General features: G+C 46.4%; 8 protein-coding genes across 8 annotated transcripts in view; 3 read left to right on the top strand and 5 right to left on the bottom strand.

Moving 5' to 3' along the window:
• Positions 1-27,636, bottom strand: part of LOC114700184 — a 66,778-nt gene that overhangs the window by 26,951 nt on the left and 12,191 nt on the right. The window contains exons 2-4 of the mRNA XM_028879659.2: positions 20,431-20,443; positions 8,051-8,057; positions 5,251-5,599 (exon numbers count right to left, since the gene is read on the bottom strand). Of these exons, the coding sequence (XP_028735492.2) occupies positions 5,251-5,599; positions 8,051-8,057; positions 20,431-20,443 (369 nt within the window). The remainder of the gene's footprint in view (positions 1-5,250; positions 5,600-8,050; positions 8,058-20,430; positions 20,444-27,636) is intronic.
• H1-5 (H1.5 linker histone, cluster member) lies at positions 1,280-2,770 on the bottom strand. The gene has a single exon (XM_028879571.2). The coding sequence runs from the start codon at positions 2,712-2,714 to the stop codon at positions 2,043-2,045; it is 672 nt and encodes a 223-aa protein (XP_028735404.1). The 5' UTR covers positions 2,715-2,770; the 3' UTR covers positions 1,280-2,042.
• LOC114702022 (histone H3) lies at positions 9,085-9,553 on the bottom strand. Its single transcript, XM_028882244.2, has one exon. The coding sequence runs from the start codon at positions 9,536-9,538 to the stop codon at positions 9,128-9,130; it is 411 nt and encodes a 136-aa protein (XP_028738077.2). The 5' UTR covers positions 9,539-9,553; the 3' UTR covers positions 9,085-9,127.
• Positions 10,628-11,066, bottom strand: LOC114700112 (histone H2A type 1-B). Its single transcript, XM_028879625.2, has one exon. It carries the CDS (start codon positions 11,041-11,043, stop codon positions 10,651-10,653), a length of 393 nt encoding a protein of 130 aa, XP_028735458.1. The 5' UTR covers positions 11,044-11,066; the 3' UTR covers positions 10,628-10,650.
• On the top strand, positions 11,332-11,773 carry LOC114700094 (histone H2B type 1-C/E/F/G/I-like). The gene has a single exon (XM_028879584.2). It carries the CDS (start codon positions 11,347-11,349, stop codon positions 11,725-11,727), a length of 381 nt encoding a protein of 126 aa, XP_028735417.2. The 5' UTR covers positions 11,332-11,346; the 3' UTR covers positions 11,728-11,773.
• Positions 21,437-21,874, bottom strand: LOC114700141 (histone H2B type 1-C/E/F/G/I-like). The gene has a single exon (XM_028879647.2). It carries the CDS (start codon positions 21,857-21,859, stop codon positions 21,479-21,481), a length of 381 nt encoding a protein of 126 aa, XP_028735480.1. The 5' UTR covers positions 21,860-21,874; the 3' UTR covers positions 21,437-21,478.
• On the top strand, positions 22,141-22,612 carry LOC114700106 (histone H2A type 1-B). Its single transcript, XM_028879612.2, has one exon. It carries the CDS (start codon positions 22,163-22,165, stop codon positions 22,553-22,555), a length of 393 nt encoding a protein of 130 aa, XP_028735445.1. The 5' UTR covers positions 22,141-22,162; the 3' UTR covers positions 22,556-22,612.
• On the top strand, positions 23,526-23,870 carry LOC114700172 (histone H4). Its single transcript, XM_028879649.2, has one exon. The coding sequence runs from the start codon at positions 23,559-23,561 to the stop codon at positions 23,868-23,870; it is 312 nt and encodes a 103-aa protein (XP_028735482.1). The 5' UTR covers positions 23,526-23,558.

Genomic DNA, 27,636 nt, shown 5'->3' with positions numbered 1-27,636 from the left:
CTATTCCTGGATCTGGGTGTTGCCTGCCAGTAAGCCCGTCACAGAAGCTGTGTCAAGGCCCCTAAGCCTGTCATGGCTGCTGTGTGGGCAAGCTATTTGGGGGCCCCTTCACATCCTACCAATTAGTCACCGATATATTATTTTGTATTTGTTGAAAACATATTGACAACCTAAGGTGTTTAATTTGCAACACACTCAAGCTGGTCACTTTACATCTCTCCAGAATGAGGTCTTTAGATGGGGGTACAGGACACTTTGAGTCTTTGCTTAAACTTTAGCAAGGCACCACATTCAGAAATACTGCTTTGTTACTTAGAATTTCTCCCCGACATTGCAGATGAGAAAAAAAATGTAGCTAAATGAAACACACACCTAATTTTAAGACCAATCTCCATTGTGGATGAAGGAAAATTCTGACCCTGTGGAATTAATGGCAGCCCGGCAGGATGGCACAAGCATCCTAACGCATGCTATCCCAGCACTGAGCCTCAGTAAGAGCTGCTTTCAGTTGGAGGTCGGTCTGGACTGACGGTGACCAGTCCTTAAAAATAAGTAATCGCAAAAATCATCTTTTAGAGGGGCAAGATGTTAAAAGGCAAATAAAAACACAGGCATCAAAATGAAGCTAGCATTTTCATTGTAGGAACTTCATAGAAAAGTATGGCGACAGAAACAAATATGGCTACTTTGCTCTGTCTAGATCAGATACACAAATTGGCAGAAAACTGCAAACTGCCAGCAGTGTTTACACTAGAAGCCAATTCTGACTCAAATTAAGCCTGTGGGGTGCCTTAACTCAGTGTAACTTAACTTCTTGGATGACATTCAGGCATTTCACACAAATTAAGCCTGCAGTAAGAAACCACATTCCCAAAATTTATATTGCTAAAGAAAACGTGACTTGAAAGTTCTTAAAAGACTATTTACTTATTTCTGACTGCCCAGCTGCGATGCCTGAAACAGTTGACAAAGGATGACTGAGTAATGTTGGCAACAATCTAACCTTAAAAGTGAAAATGATACACAATCTTTAACGCTTAAATCCCACCAAATGTTAAATAAATACGGTAAAAATCCTGTTTGGGATGTCACACCAGTTACATTAATAAACCTTTAAAGCAACAAAAGGACTGTTATCCAGGAACTTCACTATCTGTGTGCTACCAATGGAAGAACCAAGCAAATGCTCCCTAAGTGTAAATGAGCCGGATGGTGGTGGCCCACGCCTTTGATCCCGGTACTCAGGAGGCAGGCGCAGGTGATCTATGAGTTGGAGGCCAGCCTGTTCTACAGACTCCCACTAGTCAAGGCTGTTACACATTTTAAACCGTCTTGAAAAAAAACACCAAAAAGTGTCAATGACTTGAAATGTACAGCCTTGGTATAGACACGGGGTGCTTGGGACCTGGCACTGGAAGAGATGCCCGTGCTGGGTTGTAGCAGCTACAGCACCGCAAGTTGTGGCAATGAGTAACGCGAACCCTCAGACGTCACCAACCAACTGTCCAATCAAGGGAAGGTTAGGACAAAACCATGGAACCATTGGGCTAGGGGATTGGATTATGTGCAACCAATGGATTCGCTCCCTTTTCGCGCCCTGCGTTAACTTCTACGGTGGGAAAGGCTCAGGGCAGGCTAAGTGGACTCACCATATCTTCTCAGCATGGATGGTAGTAGTGCGCGCGCAGAGGTCTAGGCGAGCTGGAAGCGGGAGACCGGGGAACTTGAGCCACCGGGGGTGGGGAATCCCGATTGGGAAGGAGGGTAAGATTCAAAAAGGGTTAACGCCCGTGTCCTGGGTAACATGGAGACTATGCTCCAGAACCTCGGGGACAGTCGAATTTCTATTTCAAGCATTGACTAAACTCTGCCAGCCTTACCTTTCAGACGAGCCCGCATGGTTGTGTTGGGTTGGTTGGCCAAAGGGGAACACAGGCGGGACCTTTTGAAATGGTTAGGTCAGTGTGTACAGCTGCATTCACAGAGCTCTCTGGGTGGCTCTGAAAAGAGCCTTTGGGGCTTCGTTGCTGTCAGAAGCAAACCTACTTCTTTTTGGAAACAGCCTTCTTCGCCTTAGCAGGTTTAGGCTTAGCCGTCTTAGGCTTGGCAACCTTAGCCTTGGGTGCCTTGGGCTTCACAGCCTTGGGCTTTGCCGGGCTCTTAGCTGCCTTTTTAGGCTTGGCTGCAGCCTTGGCCTTCTTAGGGCTCTTGGCCACTTTCTTTACACCAGCCGCCGCAGGCTTCTTTGCTTTCTTCGGAGTTTTCTTCACGGTCTTCTTTGCCCCCGCAGCCTTCTTAGGCTTTTTCGGGGTGGAACCTGCAGGCTTCTTAGCCTTGGCCGCGCCTGCCTTCTTGGCTTTGGGCTTGGCCTCGCCGGAAGCCGCCTTCTTGTTGAGCTTGAAGGAGCCGGAGGCGCCGGTGCCCTTGGTCTGCACCAGGGTGCCCTTGCTCACCAGGCTCTTGAGCCCCAGCTTGATGCGGCTGTTGTTCTTTTCCACATCGTAGCCACCAGCAGCCAAAGCCTTCTTGAGCGCGGCCAGGGACACGCCGCTGCGCTCCTTGGAGGCGGCCACAGCCTTGGTGATGAGCTCGGACACCGGGGGTCCGGACGCCTTGCGCTTTGCGGCGCCAGCCTTCTTTGCCGTCTTCTTCTTGGCGGGAGACTTCTCAACGGGAGCCGGAGCAGCAGTCTCGGCGGGAGCAGTTTCGGACATGGCCAGAATATAAGCTGCTTGAAAAGTAAAGAGAAGCTAACTCAAAGAGCAAATTTTGCAATGCTCCTTGCTCCGGCCCCGGGTTTATATAAGGCAGAGCTGGGCTGTGATTGGTGGAGCGTCCAATCCACCGCCCTCTGGCCACGGCGACTCAAGGTTAGAATCCCAAACTGTGTTTGTTAGTCCCCAAATTTTTACTTACTGCTGAAAATAATGGCACAGAAATTGGCAGTTTGGAGTTCCAAAGAAGAAGAGCCTTCGGTTTCACATGTCTGTGTGTGCTTTTTTGAATCGCATTCAATTGACCAAAGATATTTATAAAAATCCCGCCAGTGTTTACGAAGAATCCAGCAAGCACAGGGCATCCTGATAGTTACTTGCATGTTTCCATAAACTTATACGAATTATGCAATGAACATTACTTAAAAGGATTTGTACCCAAGTCCCGCCTTTAATTTTTATAAGAGTAAAGGTAACAATGTTTTTGGTTTGGGCACAAACTTTGTTTCTGACTGTAGCAAATAACACAGGTAAGAGGGTCCGGTTGGCTCCAGGCTGAAATTAACCATTTCAGATATTTCTTTTTAAAATGGTTCAGGCTCCTAGTATTTTCAAGACATTGCTATCTATACCGGAGAATGCAATTTTTCCATTGTGTAGGTTTCTTCTTTAAAGTAGGAAGATTAGAAATCATTGACTTCAGGAGTTGTTGAAATGGCAGTTAAGACATTTACTGCTCTTGCAGATCTGCATTTCTTTCCCAGAACCACAGGGCAGCTTGCAAATGTCTGTATGTAACTCCAGTCTCAGGGAATCTTGGGCTTTTTTCTAGATTCTCCCGATCTCGGGCATGTAAGTGGTGCACATATATACAAGTAGGCAAAACCTCATTCAAATAAAGATTTTTAAAGTAACTCAAATATTTAAAAAGAAATCACTAACTTCAGAGGCTAACCAACTTAATTCTAAGTCAAAATAAGTTAAATATGACTCTGATTGATGGGCTTTTGTCACATTTCCTAGTCATATTTGAAGATCAAAAATACTAAAGATAATTTACATTAGAAAACTGCTAAAACATTCAGAAAATTATTAGGGTGACGCTATGGCCCTCAAATGTGGTTGGTTGAGATGACCAGTGAGCATTTCAAAACATTTAGCAAGCAGCAAAATTAGGCATGCTCTTAAGTAAATAGTGAAAGCCAATACACGTATTTTTTGCATGTTGAAACGCCAAGAAGGTCAATATTTTAGAATTTTATTAAGGAGCCAAAAGAGTTTCAAAGATCTGAGAAAACTAAAACAAGGTAAAGAGAAGGGGCGTGGTGAAGTTTGCTGTAGGGGAAAAAGAGAAGTTTGCTATGGTGAGAGCTGAGACTTGCTAGGCTGGGGAAAGATGTACAGAACTCTGCATTAACAAAGGACATCACCATATTGATTCAGATGTAAAATAAGTCACAAAGGATGCAGTTTGACTTTACAATTAAAATGCAGTTCTTTTGACAATGACAATCGGGATGCAGGTTTACTGGGTGGGGCACGCCCATGATCCTACCAATTACCAAGACTAGAGTAGAGGCAAGACTAGGACGACAAGGTCATTCATGGCTACGTATCCAGGTGCACAATGAGCTACTTGAAACCTTACCTCAAAAAGTACAAAGAAATAAATAAAACTGTCTTAGCAATACAGACCAAGACAAGGACCTAGACTAGAGGCTAACACACGTTTGCTACTGGTGATCTAGAAATGGTATACAAAATAGCCAAACCCATATAGTAAACTGTGACTCCCAACGTAGGAAATTTTTAAACCATATAAAACATGGTTAAAAGAAATGTCAAAGATGTAACTTAGAAAACTTAAAACTACTTGCTCGCCTAGCACAGGCTAATTAAACACACACAAAAAGACCACTTTGAGAGGGTTCAGGATTGCCACAATCCACCTACACAGTGAAGCCTTTCCTTAAAAAACAAAAACCAGTGACGTAACCAAGCAATCTCCACTATTCACACAAGTTCCACTTAGGGAACACTCCAGTGCACCACGAATGGGCAGGAGGGCAGGTACTTTACACTAACTACTAATAAAGTCCTGGGGTCTTAAGTGTATGCTATGAAGTTTCATTTGCAATACTTTTACATCGCAAAGTTGAGACCGGAAAAACATGCCTATAATTTAAATGCATAACTGGTGTCAGATCTGAAATAATGTAAAGGACTTCTCTATACATAGGGCTGGTTATTTATAAGCCAAGGTGAAAAGAACTAAGTGCCTTACTACACTAAAAACTCTAACAGGAAAATGCTAAATGATTATGAGGGGCTAAATTCTTATAACAGTTTCTTAGATATGGATACGTAAATTTGGAAACTAAGTGAACAGCTTGCTTTTGGTGACAAAGGAGGGGCTCTTAAAAGAGCCTTTTGCAAAATAGACGCCTGTGGACTTTACGCCCTCTCCCCGCGGATGCGGCGGGCCAGCTGGATGTCCTTGGGCATGATGGTGACCCGCTTGGCGTGGATGGCGCACAGGTTGGTGTCCTCGAACAGACCCACCAGGTAGGCCTCGCAGGCCTCCTGCAGCGCCATCACGGCCGAGCTCTGGAAGCGCAGGTCGGTCTTGAAGTCCTGCGCGATCTCGCGCACCAGGCGCTGGAACGGCAGCTTGCGGATCAGCAGCTCGGTCGACTTCTGGTAGCGCCGGATCTCGCGCAGCGCCACGGTGCCGGGCCGGTAGCGGTGCGGCTTCTTCACGCCGCCGGTGGCCGGGGCGCTCTTGCGGGCGGCCTTGGTGGCCAGCTGCTTGCGCGGGGCCTTGCCGCCGGTGGACTTGCGGGCTGTCTGCTTGGTGCGAGCCATTTCAGAAACAGAACTGAGAACTTCTGTAGACAAGGATGTGGCAAAGCCTACGTTTATATAACGAGCCTCCCTGCTGGATTGGACAGTAAATTGCTGACATCATAGATCCAGACATGGGATTGGTCGGCGTTTAAACCCAGTAAAAAAGGAAGTATTCGTTCCTACCTCTTCTTTAAAATATACAAATTTCATTTTTTACGTAAATATTACTCTACCATATCCCAGGAAATGTTGACTTTGAAGATCAAAGGATCTTTTCATTATTTAAACAAAGGAGTCATTTGGGGCACAAATTTAATAAACAACCTGAAAGGGAAATTGACAAGAAATTCCTGGCGTCATCAGCACTTCCCACACTTGATTGCACCCAAGAACGGCTCCAACAGTTCCATCACAGAAAACTGCTTTAGAAATTGCAGTTCTGACTGCTTTTCTCTCAACATTTGCGGTTTTGGCGCGAAAAAATTCAAAATGGGTGAACCAGCAACTTCCTGTATTTACAAACCCACAAGGCATTGCGATTTGACTACTATGTTACACTATCACTGAAAGGGACATGTCTGGTGAGTGGCACTCATTTACAAGTTACAAAGTTACGCAATTCAAGGTTCGAAGGGAACCCGGGAATTATTCACAGAAACAGCAGCCGGTACAGAAAACTGTATACAGCCCTGGGAGCCTAAGGCAGCCTCTGGAATAGCTGAGCCAATGATGCTTTTGATGCGGCCAGGCTGTGCCAGGAGGCAGGTGGCAGGTTTGGTGATAATTCTGTGTTGTGCAGGACTTTGCAGAGGCGCTTAGCACAGCCTTTGCCCAGACCCTTCTCATCTTCAATGTAGGCAGATTTGCCAGACACAAAAGACAATAAGGTCAGACTCTAGGGGCGTGGTTTTATGAACAGGTTTTGTTTTGTTTTGTTTTTGAGACAGGGTTTCTCTGTGTAGTTTTGGTGCCTGCACTGGATCTCGCTCTGTAGCCCAGGCTGGCCTTGAACTCACAGAGATCCACCTGCCTCTGCCTCCCAAATGCTGGGATTAAAGGCGTGCGCCGCCAACGCCCGGCTACCTGGGATTAAAGGCATGCGCCACCACTGCCCGGCTATGAGCAGGTTTTTTACCTGATAGGGAACACCTTGTGCCACCACTATTTACTCAATGTTTTACCAGAGAACCTTATCAGGATTTTCAGAAAAAGGAAGAGGACTGTGCGGGAACTCCAGATTCTAAAGAGGTCTATTGGGAAATATCTCTCCCCACCTCACATTTGGAACTACCCAGCGCTAATGGGCCACCCCAGCATGGCAGTCAGGCTCCTTAGCCTCCCTTTGTTCACAGCAGGGACACACTGGTCTTTGTGGTTGGTGGGTATGAGACTCTCAGTTTAAGAGGGCTCATGCGAGTTATTTCTGATAATGTGGGTGTGCAAAGAGCTTTCTTTATAAGAGAAGCTGAACAGCCTGAGAAGCAGAGGGCGGCAGCTGGTGCAGTGTAACAGACGCGTAGATGTGGGTCACCCCCAATTGCCAAATCTAGTTCTTTGTCTTTGTTCTTTGTATAAATGTTTGGGTAAGAGGGATTCAAACCCCAGTCGTGGACTGCTTTCGAACCCTTTGCTTCTCTCAGACTTGCCACATTTCCGGTGAGAAGTGATTAATGTTTTCTTCATCCCCAAAACATCCAAGAAGCAGTGCTCCCGCTCTGTATTTCTTTGCAGTGTATGGAGATGAAAGTGATGTTCAACCTTGCCCCTCTCCCATTTTTCTGCCCGGGGAAGCACCCAGACATCCTCTCCTTTACGTTTACAAATAAGAGGCAGAATGCAGAGACTCAAAATGGCTTCGTCCCAGGAAAAACTGAAGGCCAGCCCTGCTCGGTTCCCCAGACTCCAGCTGTTTGGCCGTGTCCTGTCTTTCAGAGCAACGGAGACTTCCCACCTGCCTTCTTCTCTCACGGTCAATGTCAGTGGTATTTACCTTTAAAATGGGGCGACATTTTTACTACTTTTGGGAGGAATGTCACATTTAATCTTAAGAGTGAGCTTGTCTAAGTGCATTTTGAAGTGTGATCTGCACGTACGAAACAATGCACGCTGCTGTTCCTTACGTGAGTGTATTTTCATTGAGTTACTAGGTTGTAAGTGACTGGTGTGGGCATCTTGTCGAAAAGGCTCAACAACTCCCTTTCCTTGCAACAAATATCTTCAAACCAAGAAGCATTCTATCTGTGGACAGAGAAAAAGCCCTGGGAAAACTATTTGAAATCTTCAAACACAGAGATCTTGGGTCTCATTCTCTCTCATCTGATTCTCTAATGAAAAGAGTTCAAAACGAAAAAAGAAACATTTCATCTACCTTTGGGGTCTGTGCCTGTGGCCTTTAAATTAAACTGACAAAAGGCACATTGACAGGGGAAATTATTTAATTTCATGATATATACAGAGAAGAGCTTTCCAGCAAAACCAGAAAAGTCAACCATGCAGCTTATAAGCTATTCTAAGGGTCTGGGAGTTAAGATAAATACAGGAGGAAACTAATAACGGGAAAGGTAACCTAATGAGAATCTTCCCTGAGTGTTGTGATCAGGTATGTGACAGACTACTTAGGAGCTGGAGAGATGGCTGAATGGTACATGCAGGGAAAACACCAATGTACATAAAATACGATAAATAAAAAGGGAAACTTGGCCTACGAAGTATTCCACCCAGTAGCTAATATGGTGGTGGTGGTGGTGGTGGGTTTGTTTGGTTTTTTGATGCATTTACCGTGACTTAAATCTTGGTACTATTCTTGCTGAGGCTCAGAGTTCAATACTAAGAGTGGAAGGCGTGAGAAAGAAAAGTCTAGCGTTCTCCCACCCTCCTGTATTCTTTCCTCCCAAACCTCGTTACTGGAACCAGAGTTCCTCAACAAACCAGGAAATAGAAACTAGAATTGCAGTCCTCGAAAGCCAGACATTAATGAGAGAGTTCATTCTTTGTCCTTTGCAGACCCTCATTCCACACCGGTGAGAAGACTGAACACAGGTGAACAACCTGGAACAGGCCTTGCTGGAATTTCCCTTCGGGCTAAAACTTGAGGTCAAAAGCTGCAGAGTTGCATCTCCAGTTTGCAGTCTATTCCACATCATGCCTTTAAGACACACAAATGGGTACTTTCCTCGAGAGCCTAAAACATAATAATCGTTGTCAGTTGCCTGCCTGTGTACCTCTTGTGCACCACGTAAACACTAGTGCCCTAAGATGGCTTCAGATACCCTGAAGTTACAAACGGTTCTGTGCTACAATGTCATTGTTAGGAATAGAGGGATGCAGATAGGCTCTTAACTGCTGGGAACTGCCACTAAAAAGGTTGAGATAAACCTTAAGACAAACTAATAGAACGCCTAGGTAGTACTTATGATGGATTGTCTGATAATAAGTTCATACAAGTTACCATGCTTTTAGATTTCTGTAAGGGTCCTTGAAATTGTGACTTCGTGAAAACAGCCTCTCATGTGATAAGGTGGTGGCTCTGAAAAGAGCCTTTGGGGAAAGCACACGCCGAGAAAACCTTACGCCCTCTCCCCGCGGATGCGGCGGGCCAGCTGGATGTCCTTGGGCATGATGGTGACCCGCTTGGCGTGGATGGCGCACAGGTTGGTGTCCTCGAACAGACCCACCAGGTAGGCCTCGCTGGCCTCCTGCAGCGCCATCACGGCCGAGCTCTGGAAGCGCAGGTCGGTCTTGAAGTCCTGCGCGATCTCGCGCACCAGGCGCTGGAACGGCAGCTTGCGGATCAGCAGCTCGGTCGACTTCTGGTAGCGCCGGATCTCGCGCAGCGCCACGGTGCCGGGCCGGTAGCGGTGCGGCTTCTTCACGCCGCCGGTGGCCGGGGCGCTCTTGCGGGCGGCCTTGGTGGCCAGCTGCTTGCGCGGGGCCTTGCCGCCGGTGGACTTGCGGGCCGTCTGCTTGGTGCGAGCCATGATCTCAGAGCTAAACGCAGTGTAAAGGGCTCGACTGAAGGCTTATTTATAATCAGAAGCTGAAGCTGATTGGACGAGAGTCCGCTGGGCCTACTCCCCTATAAAGGGATTGGTCCATTGCGCACGCGCGTTTCCTTCTCCCCCCCCCCCCCAACCCCGGCAATCCTGCACTTAGGTCTGAAATGTAGGTTTTAAATTCTTCACCTAGTACCCCCGGCACTCGGGAAACTGAGGCAGGAGAATCGCTACTAAATGAACACCAACCTGAATTATATAGTGACAGGCCTTGTCTCAAAAAAATGTTTGCACATCCTTTGATGCTTGGTGATCTATGGGTTGTTTATTTCTCAGGTATAGGTTGTTTCCTGCGTGCTTTTTCCGATAGACATATTTGCTAGTGGCAGTTTTTCCTAAAAAGTACACTAAAGCAGGGTAAATAATATGGCAGGTTATGTGCCCACGCTATTACCGCTGGTAAATAGTATGCTCTCAAATACTTTATTTTATTTTGGTCCTTCAAAATTCAATATATTGTATATGTCAATTTTTGGTCTACTGAAATTCCAAATCAGAAGGAAAATATTTGCTAATGGCCACCAGTGTCCATGCATATTTCAACCCTCAAAGTGTATTCCAAATTTTTCATCGATAAAAATTTATAGGTAAGGAATTCAAGGAGCAATTTAAGTGTCTAATTACCTAGTTTCCCACCAAAAAAAACACCATTGTCATAAATTTTAAATGCAAAGGAATGGCCTTAAGATTGTTATCAAAATTTGACTTAAATGAGATTTAAAGCAAAAACTACTGTATTTGAAATTTTTCAAACTTATGGATTATGAAGTTTGGGAGGAAAACAAAACAAAGACGTTCAAATTGGCAAATCGATTCTCACACTGATTTTTTTCCAACCCAATATACACAAAGGACTGATTCTGGTGTAGAAAACTATGGATTAACTGTCAAACTGATTCTATTCAATGACGAACGAGGGGGAAAACCATCTATCCCCCACAGTAAGGCTTAACACAGCCAAAAAATGTTCAGTTCTTTAAAGACAGTGTGGGTGGCTCTGAAAAGAGCCTTTTTGACTAGGTTTTGTTTTCAGTGACTTATTTCCCCTTGGCCTTGTGGTGGCTCTCGGTCTTCTTGGGCAGCAGCACCGCCTGGATGTTGGGCAGGACGCCGCCCTGCGCGATGGTGACGCGGCCCAGCAGCTTGTTGAGCTCCTCGTCGTTGCGGATGGCCAGCTGCAGGTGGCGCGGGATGATGCGCGTCTTCTTGTTGTCGCGGGCCGCGTTGCCAGCCAGCTCCAGGATCTCGGCCGTCAGGTACTCCAGCACGGCCGCCAGGTAGACCGGGGCGCCGGCGCCCACCCGCTCCGAGTAGTTGCCCTTGCGGAGCAGCCGGTGCACGCGGCCCACGGGGAACTGCAGGCCGGCCCGGGACGAGCGGGTCTTGGCCTTGGCGCGAGCCTTGCCGCCCTGCTTGCCGCGTCCAGACATGGTCAACAGTCTCAGTAGACGTTAGCAACTGGGTGGACCAGGACTGCAAGAGCTTGGGCCTTATACTCTTCTCTGGGCGCGAAAAAGATCCTGTGCGATTGGCTGACTTCTGCCTTTCATTTAGACCAATGAGAAGCGTTGGTGCCGACATGCACACTTCGATTGGGCAAGCCTCCGGATGACATCATCGAAATAGCACTCAATCCGAAGTGTTCTTTTCTAAGCCTCATTTGAATAACGCCTTATAAAAAGGGAAGTGACCGGCCGACTCGGTGCGACAGTTCCTGTAGTTGCTTTCTCATCATGCCTGAGCCTGTGAAGTCCGCTCCCGCCCCGAAGAAGGGCTCCAAGAAGGCCGTGACCAAGGCCCAGAAGAAGGACGGCAAGAAGCGCAAGCGCAGCCGCAAGGAGAGCTACTCGGTGTACGTGTACAAGGTGCTGAAGCAGGTGCACCCCGACACGGGCATCTCGTCCAAGGCCATGGGCATCATGAACTCGTTCGTCAACGACATCTTCGAGCGCATCGCGGGCGAGGCGTCGCGCCTGGCGCACTACAACAAGCGCTCGACCATCACGTCCCGGGAGATCCAGACGGCCGTGCGCCTGCTGCTGCCCGGGGAGCTGGCCAAGCACGCCGTGTCCGAGGGCACCAAGGCCGTCACCAAGTACACCAGCTCCAAGTGAGCGGCGGACCTCACCGCAACCCAAAGGCTCTTTTCAGAGCCATGCACATTTTCAGAACAGAGCTTGTTTGCACCCACAAGCAATGGCTGTCAACTGTAACTGTCCTTGTTTAGGCCTGGGAACGCAGGAGCTCCGTTTTGCCTGTGCCTCCTGAGTACTGGTGTTAAAAGTGTTCCACCCACTCCCGGCACTAACTTGACTTTTATCTTGGTACTCCAGAGTCCACAGTCTGATGGAGACTTACCTTGTCTTGTCAGTGAGTGTTGTGACGCGGTATTTTAAATCTTAACTGCTGAAGCTGTTAGAATGGGTTCTGTTCAATAAGTCGCCTCAATTTTACTTTTAGAGCTAGGGTATGGCCATAGGTCTGAAAGTCGCGAATCATATATTAGAGCCCAGAACTCTGCATCTTACAAGATAATGATGCTTGCTGAAAACTTCTTAGGGATGTAGTCAGACGGAGCTTAACCTGATTGAGTTCTATTTTCTCGGTTTTGTTTGGATTGAGTGTTTTGTTTTGACAACAGATTTAACCATTTAGCTGTCTGTTCTTGAACTAACTGGACTTCACTGCCTCAACATCATGAGTACTGGAATTACAGGCCTATACAATCAGGCTTGGTCTTACAAGTCTCCAGCTAAGCACTCAGGAAAATAGAGAAACTTTTTTTTTTCCGTTCAGAATTCGTAAGTGGTTTGTTACCTTCATAAATATTTTCTGTTTCACCTTCATTGTCTGCTTATTACTTGATTGTAAGCGTGTGTGTGTGTGTGTGTGTGTGTGTGTGTGTGTGTAAATATATACTTAGGGGTTGGGGATTTAGGTCAGTGGTACAGCGCTTGCCTAGCAAGCACAAGGCCCTGGGTTCGGTCCTCAGCTCCGGAAAAGAAAAAAAGATATACTTAGATCTATATTCTACTGGTGTGATGGTTGAAAAATAGATTGTGGAAGAAGAAAAAACTAAAGAAGGTCTTAATGTGACTTAGTTTGCAATTGTGTTTGAGTTTTTCAGAGCATAAAATACTAGATAAAGATTAATTCAAACACATTTTCATCTCTGTAGTCCTTTAGGCTAGTAAATGCAAATACGGTGTTGATTTAAGTATGAATTTGAACAGCTTAAAGGTAGCTGAATATCAATGAAATGCTAGCACACCACGGCTGAAAGAATTGTTAGCTGTGGTATAACTAGCAAGATCTTAAAAGCCTCACCATTTTCCCTAATCATCTCCATTAATCTCTATAGTATCTTGTGGAGCAAATTGTCTTCCTTCCTTTAAAGTTGAGGAAATTAAAATGATGCAACTGAAGCTGCAGTCTAAATCTAGTCTTGTCTGAGGTGAGATCGAACTGTGAAATACCCTCCAAAATATGATCCTGCAAAAGGACTACTTACTACATTATAAAATGAACGTTTTAAATTATCCCAGAACGTAATACAGTCTCTTCATTTGTTCCTTCATTTGGGTTTGGGTTTTCTGGAAATGGTTGTTTGGTTTGGGTTTTGAATTTTGTGTACCTGTGAGAGAGACGAGGTCTTGCTCTGTAGCAAGGCTGAAGGAGAAATCTTCCTTCTTCATCTAGTCATGTCCATCAGCTACAGTTTGGAGTTAGAAGAATTCCCGATTGAATTCCTGAGAAAGAGGGTAAACTTTCCTTCTCTACTTCTGAGTGTTCATTGATTAAGTAGATAATGGTAACCAGATAAACCAAAGAAAAGTGTGTACAAGTATTACATGGAAGAAAAATGACTACTCTGAACTTGAGAGATCCTGAAGTTCACATTCCTTCCTAGATAGGATGGAGATGAACTAGTGGGAAGTAGGTGATCTGGGGACTGTCCTGGGGACAGCCACTTGCAACAAGTCTATTTGAGCAGGACATTGACCTTCAAGTCTCTGCTGACACAGTCTCTACTTGAGATGTTTCTGGAAGACAGTCATTTTGCAGTCAGGTCTGGACATTTGTCTTTGGTCATTTAAGGGAAATTCAAATCAAGTCCCTCCCTGAATTTGCTGTTTCTCAAATGCCCTCAGTTTGCAATACAAAGGGCATAATTTGGGGTAGCGTTAAGCAAATTCCTTTACTTCATGTATGTATATAAAAAGACAAACACTTCCATTTGGACACATACGGTTACTCTCAGGGGCCCCTTGAAAAGAAACACACTTCACTCTCCTCGGGACTCACAGCATAAGAAGTTCCCTTAGTCTTTAGAGAGGCCCAGCTCAGGTGATATCAGGTCCTTGGCTTTGACACAGAAAAGAATAATCTTGATGTCCCACAAAGGAACGAACATGAGGCCACAGGGAACACGTCTCTTTAAGGCAATTATTTTTTATTTTTTGAAAGAGTTCACCAGGCAGTGCTAGAGGATTGAATCGTAGCACTTGGGAGGCAGGCAGATCTCTTAAGAGTATAAGCTGCTGTAGTCTTCATAAAGAGCTCCAGGCCAGCAAGTGCTGTAGTTAATGAGCCTTCCATGTATAAGAGAGGAGAGAGAGGAGGAAGAGAGAGGAGAGGAGAGAGAGCAAGCGGATCAGACCCGGGCTAACTAGCAGGAAGGTACAGGAAACTCTTGGTTGTTATTATAACGTAAGTGGTGAGTGTCTTCTGCCCTGGCTCGGATCCTACCTCACAGTCTTTGAGATCGGCTAGTTTAAAGGGAATTGGTGCAAAGGAACAGAAAGAAAGAGGAAGCCTTCTTGCTCCCAACCATCAAGTTCTGGGAATATTGTGTAAACAAAGAGTATTTTTTTTCCTTATAAGAGAGATTAAAAGATTTGTGTAAAGTTTTATAAGGTGGGAAACATTAAAGGAGGAAGACATTTAGTGGACTGGAGGTCCTTGGTAAGCTAGCTACTTTTGATAGAAAAAAATTTTTTTTTCTTTCAAAATGGTAAGCCACCATTGAATAAGATGAGGGTTATTAGAAGAAGAAAAAAAAAACTACTTAAATCGGACGGTGATGTACACGCCTTTAATCCCAGCACTCAGGAGGCAGAGGTAGCAGATCTCTTTGAGTTTGAGGCCAGCTTGGTCTACAGAGTAACTTGGTTGAAGTTAGCACACATGATTTAAATTCTAATCTTAACTGCTGATATTAACTCTCAGATCACATATAAAACAGTAAATATAGCTATATGTGTTGAAGTTAGGCCATGTCCTATTTTAGTTACTTTGTGAGCACCAAAGTTACATTTGTAAGCTTTAATTACTGTACCTTAAGGAACCTATGAAACAAACATGCCTCTGATCTGCAAGCCCCTTGCCCAAGGACAGATAGTTCCTGAAATGCTGGAGGCTACTGTTTATGGGAGATCACAAACCACATCTTCCTGAAATGCTGGAGGCTGGTGTTTATGGGAGATCACAAACCACATCTTCCTGAAATGCTGGAGGCTGTTGTTTATGGGAGATCACAAACCACATGTTCCTGAAATGCTGGAGGCTGTTGTTTATGGAGATCACAAACCACATGTTCCTGAAATGCTGGAGGCTGTTGTTTATGGGAGATCACAAACCACATGTTCCTGAAATGCTGGAGGCTGTTGTTTATGGGAGATCACAAACCACATGTTCCTGAAATGCTGGAGGCTGGTGTTTATGGGAGATCACAAGCCACATGTTCCTGAAATGCTGGAGGCTGGTGTTTATGGGAGATCACAAGCCACATGTTCTCACTCCCCTAAACAAGGTTGTTTGCCCCAGCTGCACCAGATGTGCTGGATCACCTGCGGGTGGGACGTTCACAAGCAGGAAATACTTCTGACTGGATGTCGGTTGGAGGTATGACAGGATATATACCTGGCCCTGATTACACCAGATGAGAAATACTGATGTCACTGGACACCCTGATTCAGGGGCCATTTTCTGGAAACCCAGAGATAGACTTGGCCAGAGGCCATCCATCTGGCTAGTATTTAATTAAAGGTTATTTCAAATTTAGTTTTCAACTGTGGTAGTGGTCTTATTCTCGATCTGTGGGATTAACAACTTCATAATGTATAAAATAGTGTTCTTTCAAGTTGTGCCTTACCACGGTAAACTTCACTTTACAATCAGCTTCGGACTCCATCTGGAGAGAAAAAGATGATGCAGGTAGACCCTGTGTAGACCCAGAAACAACACCATTGGGCAGGCCCTGCGCATCCAGCATACTGAACGATGATTTCATGGGGAAAAAATGGAAACAATGGAGGCACAGGGGTGCATTGAAATCATGCCTAGGAAACCATGCTCAAGAGCTCAGTCAACACATGGATGAAGAAATGGGTTAACTCCCTTGCCTGGACACCACAGAGCAATGCAGACCTAACGGTGAGAGGGTATGACCCCACATCCACACATCATCTACTGCCTCTGAGATTGTGCTCAGTGCCCCAGTGTGGAGGTCGATTACTCAACGTGGTCCACCTGTTCACTACTCTGGACCTGAACCTGGCACTGTTTCCTGCTCCTGACCTGGTTGAGTCTGTCAATTCAAAGCCTAATTCGGCAGCTTTGCCCTCAAACCTGACTCCAGAAGCTCCCTCCTGCAATCACCATGGTTGGGCATCTTCTCCATATCCCAGACCCTGTTCTGAACTCCACTGGTTTTGTAAGCAGTATATATGTATATAGATGTATATATGTATATATGAATATAGATGTGTAGATGGTTTAGGGCATTCCTGCTGAGCTCCCAGCCTGGTTCCAGAGAGCAGCACCTAGCCCGAATCCTTCCTTTGTTTAACCACACCTTTTGTTTCTCTCTCCTTTTGTTTCTCTTCTCACCCTATGTGAATCTTATCTGAGAGTCAAGGATCAGAGAGTCCCCCAAGGATCAAAGGCCTATGCAAAACTTGGTCCAGGAAACCCGGAAAACCTTGGTACCTGAGAAATGAAGTAACTTGCACTTGGCATTTGGTCTCTGGGAGCTCCTTTTAGGGTGCTTTGAAGGTACGGAAATGAACTGGCTAAACTGTAGTAGAGAGTAAATAAAAAATACCCAAGGCGAAGGGAAACTGTTTCAGTCCTCACTAGGGAACTATTCAGTCCTGCAATAGGCTGAGGAAAAAACCAGAGACGGCTCATGTTTTGAGTAAGTTTGTGAGTTTATGTTGTGGCAGACTCCCGGGCGATTTTCAGCTGCAGGGGCCTTACCTAACTGAAATCCGAGAAACATCCCGAGGAACCTACAGCTGTGACTGGACACAGAGGCCTGACCACCAACTGCTGGTCCACACGCTCCTTACAGCAGAGTCTGAGAGGAGAGTGCATCTCTTTCTCAAGGTGGATTGCCTTCTCCTTAGACATTTATCACTACTGAGATCCTGTTATCCAGTCCTAGGATATATAACGTGACCATTCTTTCTCAAACAGGGGGAAATTGGCATTCTTAAAAATGCACACATGTATTCTTTCCCAGGAATAAGAAGACACCAGGAATCTGCCCTTCCTCACCCACACCAGAGCATGGGTCCTGGCAACTGAAGAGACTTCCTGCAGTATTATTTCTGACCGTGGGCCTGCTTGGACATGTAAGCTCACATTTCTGAGGACTGAGAACAGACACTGCTTGTGAAGGTGTGTGTGTGTTAGGCCAGACTCTGTGTGTGTGTGTGTGTGTGTGTGTGTGTGTGTGTGTGTGTGTGTGTGTGTGTGTGTGTGTGTGTCTGTGTGTGTGTCTGTGTCTGTGTGTGTGTGTCTGTCTGTGTGTGTCTGTGTGTGTGTGTGTGTGGTGAATATTGGGAGACATTTTCAGTGGAGCTCTACTGCCCCCTGGAGGCATGTGTTGACAATACATGGATGTTTTCCCTCCCAGGAGCATAAAATTGACTTTGCAAGGTCAGAGGCTAAAATCCTGAAGGGCCAAGACAGTTCTGCCACATGGAAAGATCCAGAGGCCCTCCCAGATCTGGTGAACGTTTTGTCAGGTTTTCTGGGCATCCTGTCTGGCAGTGAAATCCTTGCTCACCTGTGCCCTTCTCCTGAAGCATCCTCTCAAATGCAGTGCAGGACCTATTATGACTTTTTCTTTTATTCTGAAATGAAGGTTCACAGCTTCACACTGGATGTCCTGGAGGACTCATTTTCCCCATCTTGAGCTAATCACACAGCGACTCTGACTCTCTGTAAGAGGTCACCATAGTGGTGGGTTGTCTGTCTGAGAGTCCCAGCACACTGTCAACATCAGTTGTCAGGTATGTGTGGACAGGTGGGATGTGAACTCAAGCCACTTTCCAGCTGAGTCTGCAAATCTCACAGATTCCAGTTGTGTTCTGTCCTAATCACTGACCTCAGAATCCAGGATTATGATACAAACTAATCCGGGATTATGACACATGCTGGCTTTATGTCACCAAGTTTTGGATTGACATGTAATGGAATAGTAACCAGAAGAAATCCCCAAACAGGAATTTTATGTAAACATTCACTCTGTGTTGCCTAGTGGTACTGCTCTACACACAGACACACACCCACACACACATACCCTGCTCTTCTTCATCCCCACCATGGATCAGCGAACTTCAGTGGCTGCAGACTCCTGTTGGGATTACTTAAAAATTTGTCACTTATCTCCCCAAATGATGCCTGTTTCAATATTGTTGACTCTGGGTCTGCAAGAGTAGAATGAAATGTGAAAAATATTTTTTAAAAATTAAGCATATGAGTATAATTTGGACTAAGAACATGTCAATACACATCGTGTGGTATTCTTAAAAAATGGCCAAACCATTAAAGAATAGTTTTATTAATCTTATGAGCATTTCATACAATACATTTTGATCACATTTACTTCTTCCCACTCCCCATAACTTTTTACAAATCCACTTCCACCACCATACTCCTGAAATTTTGTGTGCCCACTTTAAAATCTAACCCATGGAGCCCAATGTCTATTACCCATGTGCTCCTGGGTGTGAGGCCATCCTTTGGAGTGTGGTCAATCTACCAGGGCACTCACCCATAAAGAAAAATGTCTCCCTCTCCCAGAAGCTATCAATGGCTCATACCTCCTTAGGGCGAGGGCTCATGAGCCAAATCCAATAAGAAAATGGTTGGTTTTCCCCATACTAGTTGTGCCCTGATTACACCCATGGGTATATCTTGATGTACAAGTCGGTTCTTACCATCAAGTTGTGATGGGCAACCAAAAGCAATAGCAATAACTGTAGTTTTTGTGGGGGCCGGGGGGGGGGTGTCTGCAGTATACCTCTGCCCAACAACTCAAGTAGAGGTATCCCACATCTGGTACTAGGTCTTTTATTTTTAGACACGTATGGCTTCTGGTAGGAGCATCATTCCCTCTGTAGGGGCAGCTCCAATTTTGTTCTTTTCTGTAATACCCACTTTGCCTTAATGAGTAATTGCTGTGGGATGTCTTTCTGTACACTGTGAATATGTGCTGTTCCACTTGCTTGATAAATAAAGCTGCATTGGCCTGTGGCAGGGCAGGATGGAGCCAGACAGGAAAACCTAAGAGAGACAGTGAAAGGAGACAGGAGAGTAAGGGAGACACCAGCCACTGCCCAAGGAGCAACATGAAATGGTACGCAGGTAAAGTCACGGAATGCGGGGTGATACATAGATTAATAGGTATGGGTTAATTGAAAATGAAAGAGCTAGCCAGCAAGAACCCTGCCATAGGCCATACAGTTCATAATTAATATAAGCCTCTGAGTGAATATTCTATAACGGGACACAGGGAAACTCCATGTAATATTTACTTATTTTTTCTGCTGTAGAAATTGGCTTCTTTGATTATAAAGCTTCCTGCAAACAGCATGGTTTTCACCCTTAGCTAAAGTAACGAGGTCCATAACTGCAGTGTCAAAGTGACTTTTCCCTGTGGACTTGTGCAACTACCCCTGTGGCCTTGAGTCATCAGATGTTTTTCCTAAGTCACCAATGGCCTAAAAGTTGTGACTTTGGCCTCATTTTGTAGAGGCAGAGGAAGATATGAGGGCCACATTTTGGAGGGATAGATGCATCTGCTTAGTCATGCCTGACGATTTTCTTCTTTCTCTTCTCTTCCGGTGACAGTTCCTACACACATGAAAGTCTTCTATTACAAATCATAAGGTCATATTTTATGTCCATCCAAACACTGAGATCCTGGGTCAGAATCCTTGACAACCTGAACTGTGTTAAAATTTCCAAGTTCTCTCTGAGTGAATTGTAGAGAATAGCTTCGAGGAATTCAATGTTATATGCGCTCAAATGTGTTTTTGCTTTTAAATTTAAATTTAATTCCCCCCTTCAGAATTAAAGAGCAAAAAGATAGAATTTGGTTGCAATATTGTGGAAATAAAATAGACATATTATTTTAACTCTTTCTAGCCTCTAACCATGATTCCAAAATTAAAAGGACATAAAGTAGAAATTCCAACAAGGTTAATTGCAGATACAAGTACATGATTGTAGTTGGCATACTTAGATTCTCAAATTTTTATAAAGAAATCGAGAACTGCAGTGTATTTGGAAAATAGAGAATTGCAGTGTATTTGGCTATTGCTGAGCCAAGTTAAAATCAGATTACAAAATTATGATAATGATCCTTAGTAATCAGCCCTTTTCATTATAATTTCTTTTAGGTTTTAGAATTTCCCTTATAGTCCTCAGATACAAGCATCCTAATTAAAGCCTACTTGGTACATTTGATTATTGGATCTTTCATTTCATTTTTATTTATATCTATCTGTGTGAATGTATGCCACGTGGGTGGGTGCCCTAGGTGAGAAGTGGGTGTTGGGTGCCCCGAAGCAGCTGGAATTACAGGTGATTGTGAGACACCTGACGTGGGTGCTGGGAACCGAACCAGGGACCTTGCGAAAAGGTCGACTTTGGATGCAACAAGAAAAACATTAAAAGATGTGCTTTATTATCTTGAAAAATCGTTAAGTGGGAGAAAGTGAGACTTATTGGACGTTTTGGGAAACAAAACAAAACCGGTGATGCCTTCTACTCTTTGCGGGTGTGTGAGGTGCTGTGTGTGTATCTATTCCACTGAGGATTACCCAGTGGGTAACAGAGCTAGGGCCTAAGACTAGTCTCTTCCCTTTCCTAGGCCAACCTAGGTTGTAAGCTTCCTTTTTCAGTTCTTACACCTGCATTTTGCTAGGTAACAAGTGAAAATGCACCTCGATGAATCTCTTTCTCGATTAAGATATTTACACTTGTGAGCCTACACCAAGCATCTTATCCTGGAAATATAGACATCAACGCAGGGGGCCACTCGCCTGCAATACTCCCTGGTCGAGTCCTAGAACAAATTAAACCGGGTACACGGAAGGTAAATCGCTGTCGACAAGGCTCAGAGCTCAAAGGCCCTCCCTTGGGCAGGAGCACTGACTGACCCTTCAAGTCAGTATTTGCTTACGGCCTGCTTTGTCAATTTTGGATCTCACTGCCAACAGCATCCCCTTTAAGGAGAATGACCGCAGTTGCCTTACCTGCCGCCCACCCTTTGGTTTTGGTTTTGCCAACAAGTTTTCAGCTTGGTCCAGTAACGAAACGGAAGACGAGGGACTTACTGGCTGCTTCCAACGCAGTCCTCGTTTCCCCCACTTCTTGGAGAGGTAGACGAGGCCGAGCGTCGCGGGGGGACCCCAGTACCGGGCAGCGGTTCACAGGAGGCCTACAGAAGACTAAAATGTTTACCAAACGCCCAGGTTCCCAAACCTGATGCCGTGTGCGAACAGCCTTTTCCGCTGAAAGTGTGGGTGGCTCTGAAAAGAGCCTTTGGGTTGCGGTGAGGTCCGCCGCTCACTTGGAGCTGGTGTACTTGGTGACGGCCTTGGTGCCCTCGGACACGGCGTGCTTGGCCAGCTCCCCGGGCAGCAGCAGGCGCACGGCCGTCTGGATCTCCCGGGACGTGATGGTCGAGCGCTTGTTGTAGTGCGCCAGGCGCGACGCCTCGCCCGCGATGCGCTCGAAGATGTCGTTGACGAACGAGTTCATGATGCCCATGGCCTTGGACGAGATGCCCGTGTCGGGGTGCACCTGCTTCAGCACCTTGTACACGTACACCGAGTAGCTCTCCTTGCGGCTGCGCTTGCGCTTCTTGCCGTCCTTCTTCTGGGCCTTGGTCACGGCCTTCTTGGAGCCCTTCTTCGGGGCGGGAGCGGACTTCACAGGCTCAGGCATGATGAGAAAGCAACTACAGGAACTGTCGCACCGAGTCGGCCGGTCACTTCCCTTTTTATAAGGCGTTATTCAAATGAGGCTTAGAAAAGAACACTTCTGATTGAGTGCTATTTCGATGATGTCATCCGGAGGCTTGCCCAATCGAAGTGTGCATGTCGGCACCAACGCTTCTCATTGGTCTAAATGAAAGGCAGAAGTCAGCCAATCGCACAGGATCTTTTTCGCGCCCAGAGAAGAGTATAAGGCCCAAGCTCTTGCAGTCCTGGTCCACCCAGTTGCTAACGTCTACTGAGACTGTTGACCATGTCTGGACGCGGCAAGCAGGGCGGCAAGGCTCGCGCCAAGGCCAAGACCCGCTCGTCCCGGGCCGGCCTGCAGTTCCCCGTGGGCCGCGTGCACCGGCTGCTCCGCAAGGGCAACTACTCGGAGCGGGTGGGCGCCGGCGCCCCGGTCTACCTGGCGGCCGTGCTGGAGTACCTGACGGCCGAGATCCTGGAGCTGGCTGGCAACGCGGCCCGCGACAACAAGAAGACGCGCATCATCCCGCGCCACCTGCAGCTGGCCATCCGCAACGACGAGGAGCTCAACAAGCTGCTGGGCCGCGTCACCATCGCGCAGGGCGGCGTCCTGCCCAACATCCAGGCGGTGCTGCTGCCCAAGAAGACCGAGAGCCACCACAAGGCCAAGGGGAAATGAGTCATTTGACCGAAGCCACTTGAAAGTCAGACCAAAGGCTCTTTTCAGAGCCATCCACAGTGTCTTTTAAAGCGCTGGACACTTGCACAAGACTGGCCTTTTGTGCAGTTTGTGCGAATGACACATTTTCCTTAACTAAAGTCCCCCTAACCCGACCTTTGCGATTTGTGCCCCGATTAGAGAACAGTGTTGTGACGTATATTGACCAACGTTAAAAAACAATTACACCTAGAAGTGAGGTTATTACGTGTTGAAATGACAATCTCTCGGTAGTCACTCAGATGGACACTTTCATGTTCAAATTCACGAGCTTGAGTTTTGTCTATGGAGCATGTTTCAGTGTGTAGCCCAGGCTGTCCTGGAACTAAAGACATCCTCTGCCTCAGCCCCTGGAGTACCGGCCACCGCGCCTGCAGATCCGGTTTCTCTGTAGCCAGGGCTGAGACCAAACTGGCCCGGTTCCGCCTCGGAGGTCCGGGTTCACAAGCCTGCGTCACCGCCGCCCTGCTGTGTAGTCCAAATACATGCATGCATACATACATACATATATACATTTCTGGCATTAAATTATTCCGTCCTTAGATTTATATCTTTAAAGTTAAAAGGCATGGTTATGCCCACATAGTGGAAAGAACATGAATGTAAGTGCTACAATGTTTCCCTTTGTATCTTCTCTAATACATTTTGTTTTATGAGGACACCGTAGGGATCACATTAAACGAAAAAGGTAAAAAGCTCCTTAAAAAACTCTCAGACGCTGCGGGTGCTCGCCTGACTCTTCAAGCAGTACTAAAGGAAAACTTAAGTGTGGGGAGATGAGGAAATTAGACGGAATTTCCATGTACAATCCGTAGAGTTCGAATTGCGCGGAGGGCCCCTCCCCCTAGCGACCAGCAGTTCCCGCCACTGCGCTTCCTGTTTTCACTCCGGTCCGCACGTTCCCTATAAGAGCGAACTGCTGCTCCGGCGATGGCATCAGTCGGATTCCTTTCCCTCTGTAGTCATGTCTGGTCGCGGCAAAGGCGGGAAGGGCCTGGGCAAGGGCGGCGCCAAGCGCCACCGCAAAGTCCTGCGCGACAACATCCAGGGCATCACCAAGCCCGCCATCCGCCGCCTGGCCCGGCGCGGCGGCGTCAAGCGCATCTCCGGCCTCATCTACGAGGAGACCCGCGGGGTGCTGAAGGTCTTCCTGGAGAACGTGATCCGCGACGCCGTCACCTACACGGAGCACGCCAAGCGCAAGACCGTCACGGCCATGGACGTGGTCTACGCGCTCAAGCGCCAGGGACGCACGCTCTACGGCTTCGGCGGCTGAGCTGCTCCGGCTCCCACTTCTTTCTCTAACGGCCCTTTTCAGGGCCACCCACCCGACCCTCAGAAGAGCTGCAACATTGTTTTCTTCTGAGCTCCCGATGTCCGGCCTCTGTGCGGCACGCGGCTCCGTCGGCTGCGGACTGCATCCCTCGTTCAGCGCCTCCCGTGCTGGGGTGTGCGGTTTGCATCTCCCGTCTTTAGTGAAGGTAAATGTCAGACGTGCCCGGGACAGTTAGGCCTGGGAGTGGTGGGTGCTCTGCCCGCTCTGGGTACAAGTGCACTTCAGGACGCCTTACCCAGCCTTGGCCCGCTCAGCCGTCTCAGGATCTTAGTCTAAATACCGGCTCCAAAGTGGGGGCGGCCAGTGCGGGTGGAAGCGGGATAAACAACCCCCAGGAGAGAGACTGGCCTCGGCTTCCCGGTGTTCGCAGATTATTCCTGGGTGCCAGTTGCAACCGCTTTTTCCCTCGCTCTAATAAATTAATTCCTTTCTCTACTGTTGGTTCTGTCTGCTGCTGTCTGAAATAGCTGAGCTTTTCCGCTGCTCACTGGCAAATCTTACCTCCCTTGGAATTCTTTAGTTGGCAGAAAAAACGAGCCCACCCACACCGTTCGGCCTGCGTCGGCATGGCTGCGTAGTTGGGAGAGATGCTATGTTGGGGTCGAACAGCTCGCCTCACTTTGTCCGTGTGGGGGATGGAAAGGGAGGTCTGTGCAGTGCTCAAGCTGGTGACGTCGCCTTATGCTACACTAGACGCCAAGGTCTTGTGCCTTTGGCATTTCCTCCTTCACTGGCTCCCATGTTCACCATGCAGCCACATTCCTGTGCTTCCCTGCAGTGGTGTCTTAGGTAACACATCTAAGGTCATAACTTATTTGTTCTTGTGGTGCCTGGTTTACATTGGTATTTTATTCTGATTTGGTTTGTTGTAAAGCCTTATTCTTAGATGAAAGTGTAATCTTGTAAATATAGTAAGTGCCACATTTTAAAGAAATCCATTTATCCTGGTAATAGATTGACTTCATGGGAGCTTTTAACTTTAAATTACTATGTAAAATTGGTGAGTAAATACTATTACTCATTTTTTTTTTTCGAGACAGGGTTTCTCTGTGTAGTTTTGCGCCTTTCCTGAGACTCACTTGGTAGCCCAGGCTGGCCTCGAACTCACAGAGATCCACCTGGCTCTGCCTCCCGAGTGCTGGGATTAAAGGCGTGCGCCGCCACCGCCCAGCCTATTACTCATTTTTATGCTTAGCATAAAAAGGATTCCTTCCTGGTGATGAGTGTCTTCGGTACTTAGTGGAAAAGGAGGAATTACTGTAACATGGGTGAGATACAGCTAAAGGATAAAGTCTGTAGTCATGGGATGCAGATGTATTTATTTGGACAGAAAACTGTGGTATAGCCAGATTTTGCTCGCTTAAAGAACAAATTTTGGTTTTTGTATGTAGGGGCTCTGGAGACTAAATCCGGGTGCATGTAGACAACTGTCTCCCATCATCTTTTTGAGACCGGGTTTGTTTGCCCAGGCTGGCCCTGAGCTTGTGATATACTGCCGCTGTCTCTGTAGGGAATGGGATTGCAGGCAGCTCTTATCAGGTCAGGTTCCAGAGCTGGCTGATTATTTCCATCCAGCAGTTAGATCAGAAGCTCTGGGTGGCCCATTCCAGATACAACTTGTTAGCATTTTACACTGATTGCTGGTCTGTCCTTGGGGCCTTTTCGGATTCAGAGACGTCTTCTTAGCACTGTTAGTGTTTCCTGAGTTCTAAAACTCAATACCCATGGAACACTTAGACTCCAGACTCTGTTTGAATTCAATCCCTTGGAGATCTCATCCACTTGGTGCTGGGGCCCTAAACAGCATCTGTCATTAATGACTTCTAACTTTCTCTTTTTTTCTTTCTTTCTTTTCTTTTTCTCTTCTTGTTTTGTTTTGTTTTTCAAGATTGGTTTCACTGTGTAACAGCCCTAGCTGTCCTGGAACTTGCTCTGTAGACAAGACTGGCCTCAAACTCAGAGATCTGCCTGCCTCTGCCTCCCAAGGGATTAAATGTGTGGGCCTCGACCACACAGCTTAATTTTTTATCTCTAGTTGAAGTGTTCTTCCATAACTTCTGAAATGCACAACTCCCTCCTCTTTTCACAAACACTGTTTTAAGGGGTTTTTTGTTTTGTTGGTTTTTTTTTTTTTTTTGGTTCTATTCTTTAAAAAGACAGGTTCTCTTATATATCCTTGGCTCTCCTTGAACTCATTTTGATTTTGAGAATGGGTTTGAACTAGGATCCAGCTGCCTCCTTCCTTCACCTCCAGAATGCTGGGATTGTAGATATGAGTAATCACAATCATGCAGCGGTTGGAACTAAATCCAGGCCTTCTTGCATTCTAGGCAAACACTTTACCAACTATACCAACTGAGACACAACCTCAGACCCATAAATGTTTAATGAACTTAAGTAAGGCTAACACATCAAATATACAAACACTAATATTTTCTCAGTAGTTTATTGTTGGTTCAGACAGGGTTGCTATTGCTGTGACTGAGAAGCCCAGGCCCTTACCCAGGCGCCTGTCTTGGCTATCCCACCGCCATGACAGGCTGCAGACAAGACCCCCTGACTCAGCAGGATGTGCCTTTGAGGCCCTGACCTTGAGCTTGGACCCAGTTATTAAAAAAAAACAAAACAAAAAAACCTAGGTGTCCCTACATGGTAAAGAACCAATTAAAAGTTAAACTTAGCAGGCTCTGGGCCAGCTTTCAATGATAAAGACGGAATACTGTAACCCCAGCAACTGCTGCAGGATGTAGCAACTTTGCTGCAACTGTAACCACTTAGCCAGGGCGGGGCACCTCCAGCCGGAAGGTGCGCCAATCCTGAGTCTGTTCCTGTGCAGCTGGGGACCCTTAGACCCGCCCTTGCTTTACCTTTAACTACCCTGTCACACTGTTACTCCGGGTCACACTGTTACTCCGGGTCACACTGTTACTCCGGGTCTCTTCGCTGTGTTGCTGCATCGGAGGGACCAGGACCCAGGTTCTTTACTCAAAATTAAAACTCTGCTTTTGCATCGGACCTGGTTTCCTGGTGGACTTCGGGGGTCTGGGACTCTGGGCACAACATGATGAGCACCATGACCAAAGCAGCTTGGGGAAGAAAGGACTTATTTGGCTCACACATCCACAAACTCCAGGGCCGCACGCTTAATGGCTTCGGGGCTTAGGTACTCGGCTTTTTTTTTTTTTTTTTCCTACTTCTTCTCTTCTATGAAGGCCCTTGTCAGGGCCACCACATCTTTCAAGAAGAGTCACTGTGACCCGTATACGTTGCTCTGTGTAGTGAATGGCCATGGTGTTGTATTTATTGTTTTTGCCTTGTTACTAATTGGAATTCTCGGGCACCAGTCTATTGTACAATAGCCAATTATTTCTATTATGCCTTAGTTTCTCACTTGCCTTAGGCTGGGTTCAAAAGGGTAACATGCATATAAAAAAGTTTATACTTTCTATCTCATGTTTCAAATAAATACTAATCCAGTATAAAACTTTTATTTTCTTGTAATCCCAGCACAGAGAGGCAGGTAGATCTGAGCCTGGTCTATAGAGCAAATTCCAGGACAACCAGGGATATGCACAGAAACCATATTTGAAAAACAAAATAACACACACCTACACAGAACTTTATTTCCATCGGTGGTGTTATGTGTAGTGATGTATTGTGTACCCTAATAAAGCTTACCTGAGGATCAGAGAACAGAACAAGCCAC

The sequence above is a fragment of the Peromyscus leucopus genome, chromosome 5, assembly GCF_004664715.2.
Source record: "Peromyscus leucopus breed LL Stock chromosome 5, UCI_PerLeu_2.1, whole genome shotgun sequence".
Classification (NCBI taxonomy): Eukaryota; Metazoa; Chordata; class Mammalia; order Rodentia; family Cricetidae; genus Peromyscus; species Peromyscus leucopus.
Note: the sequence above shows the minus strand (reverse complement) of the source record. Positions and strands in the feature narration are given on the sequence as shown.

Excerpts from the sequence above, each read along its gene's own strand:
- H1-5 (XM_028879571.2), bottom strand. The coding sequence starts at position 2,714 with ATGTCCGAAACTGCTCCCGCCGAGACTGCTGCTCCGGCTCCCGTTGAG.
- LOC114702022 (XM_028882244.2), bottom strand. The coding sequence starts at position 9,538 with ATGGCTCGCACCAAGCAGACGGCCCGCAAGTCCACCGGCGGCAAGGCC.
- LOC114700112 (XM_028879625.2), bottom strand. The coding sequence starts at position 11,043 with ATGTCTGGACGCGGCAAGCAGGGCGGCAAGGCTCGCGCCAAGGCCAAG.
- LOC114700094 (XM_028879584.2), top strand. The coding sequence starts at position 11,347 with ATGCCTGAGCCTGTGAAGTCCGCTCCCGCCCCGAAGAAGGGCTCCAAG.
- LOC114700141 (XM_028879647.2), bottom strand. The coding sequence starts at position 21,859 with ATGCCTGAGCCTGTGAAGTCCGCTCCCGCCCCGAAGAAGGGCTCCAAG.
- LOC114700106 (XM_028879612.2), top strand. The coding sequence starts at position 22,163 with ATGTCTGGACGCGGCAAGCAGGGCGGCAAGGCTCGCGCCAAGGCCAAG.
- LOC114700172 (XM_028879649.2), top strand. The coding sequence starts at position 23,559 with ATGTCTGGTCGCGGCAAAGGCGGGAAGGGCCTGGGCAAGGGCGGCGCC.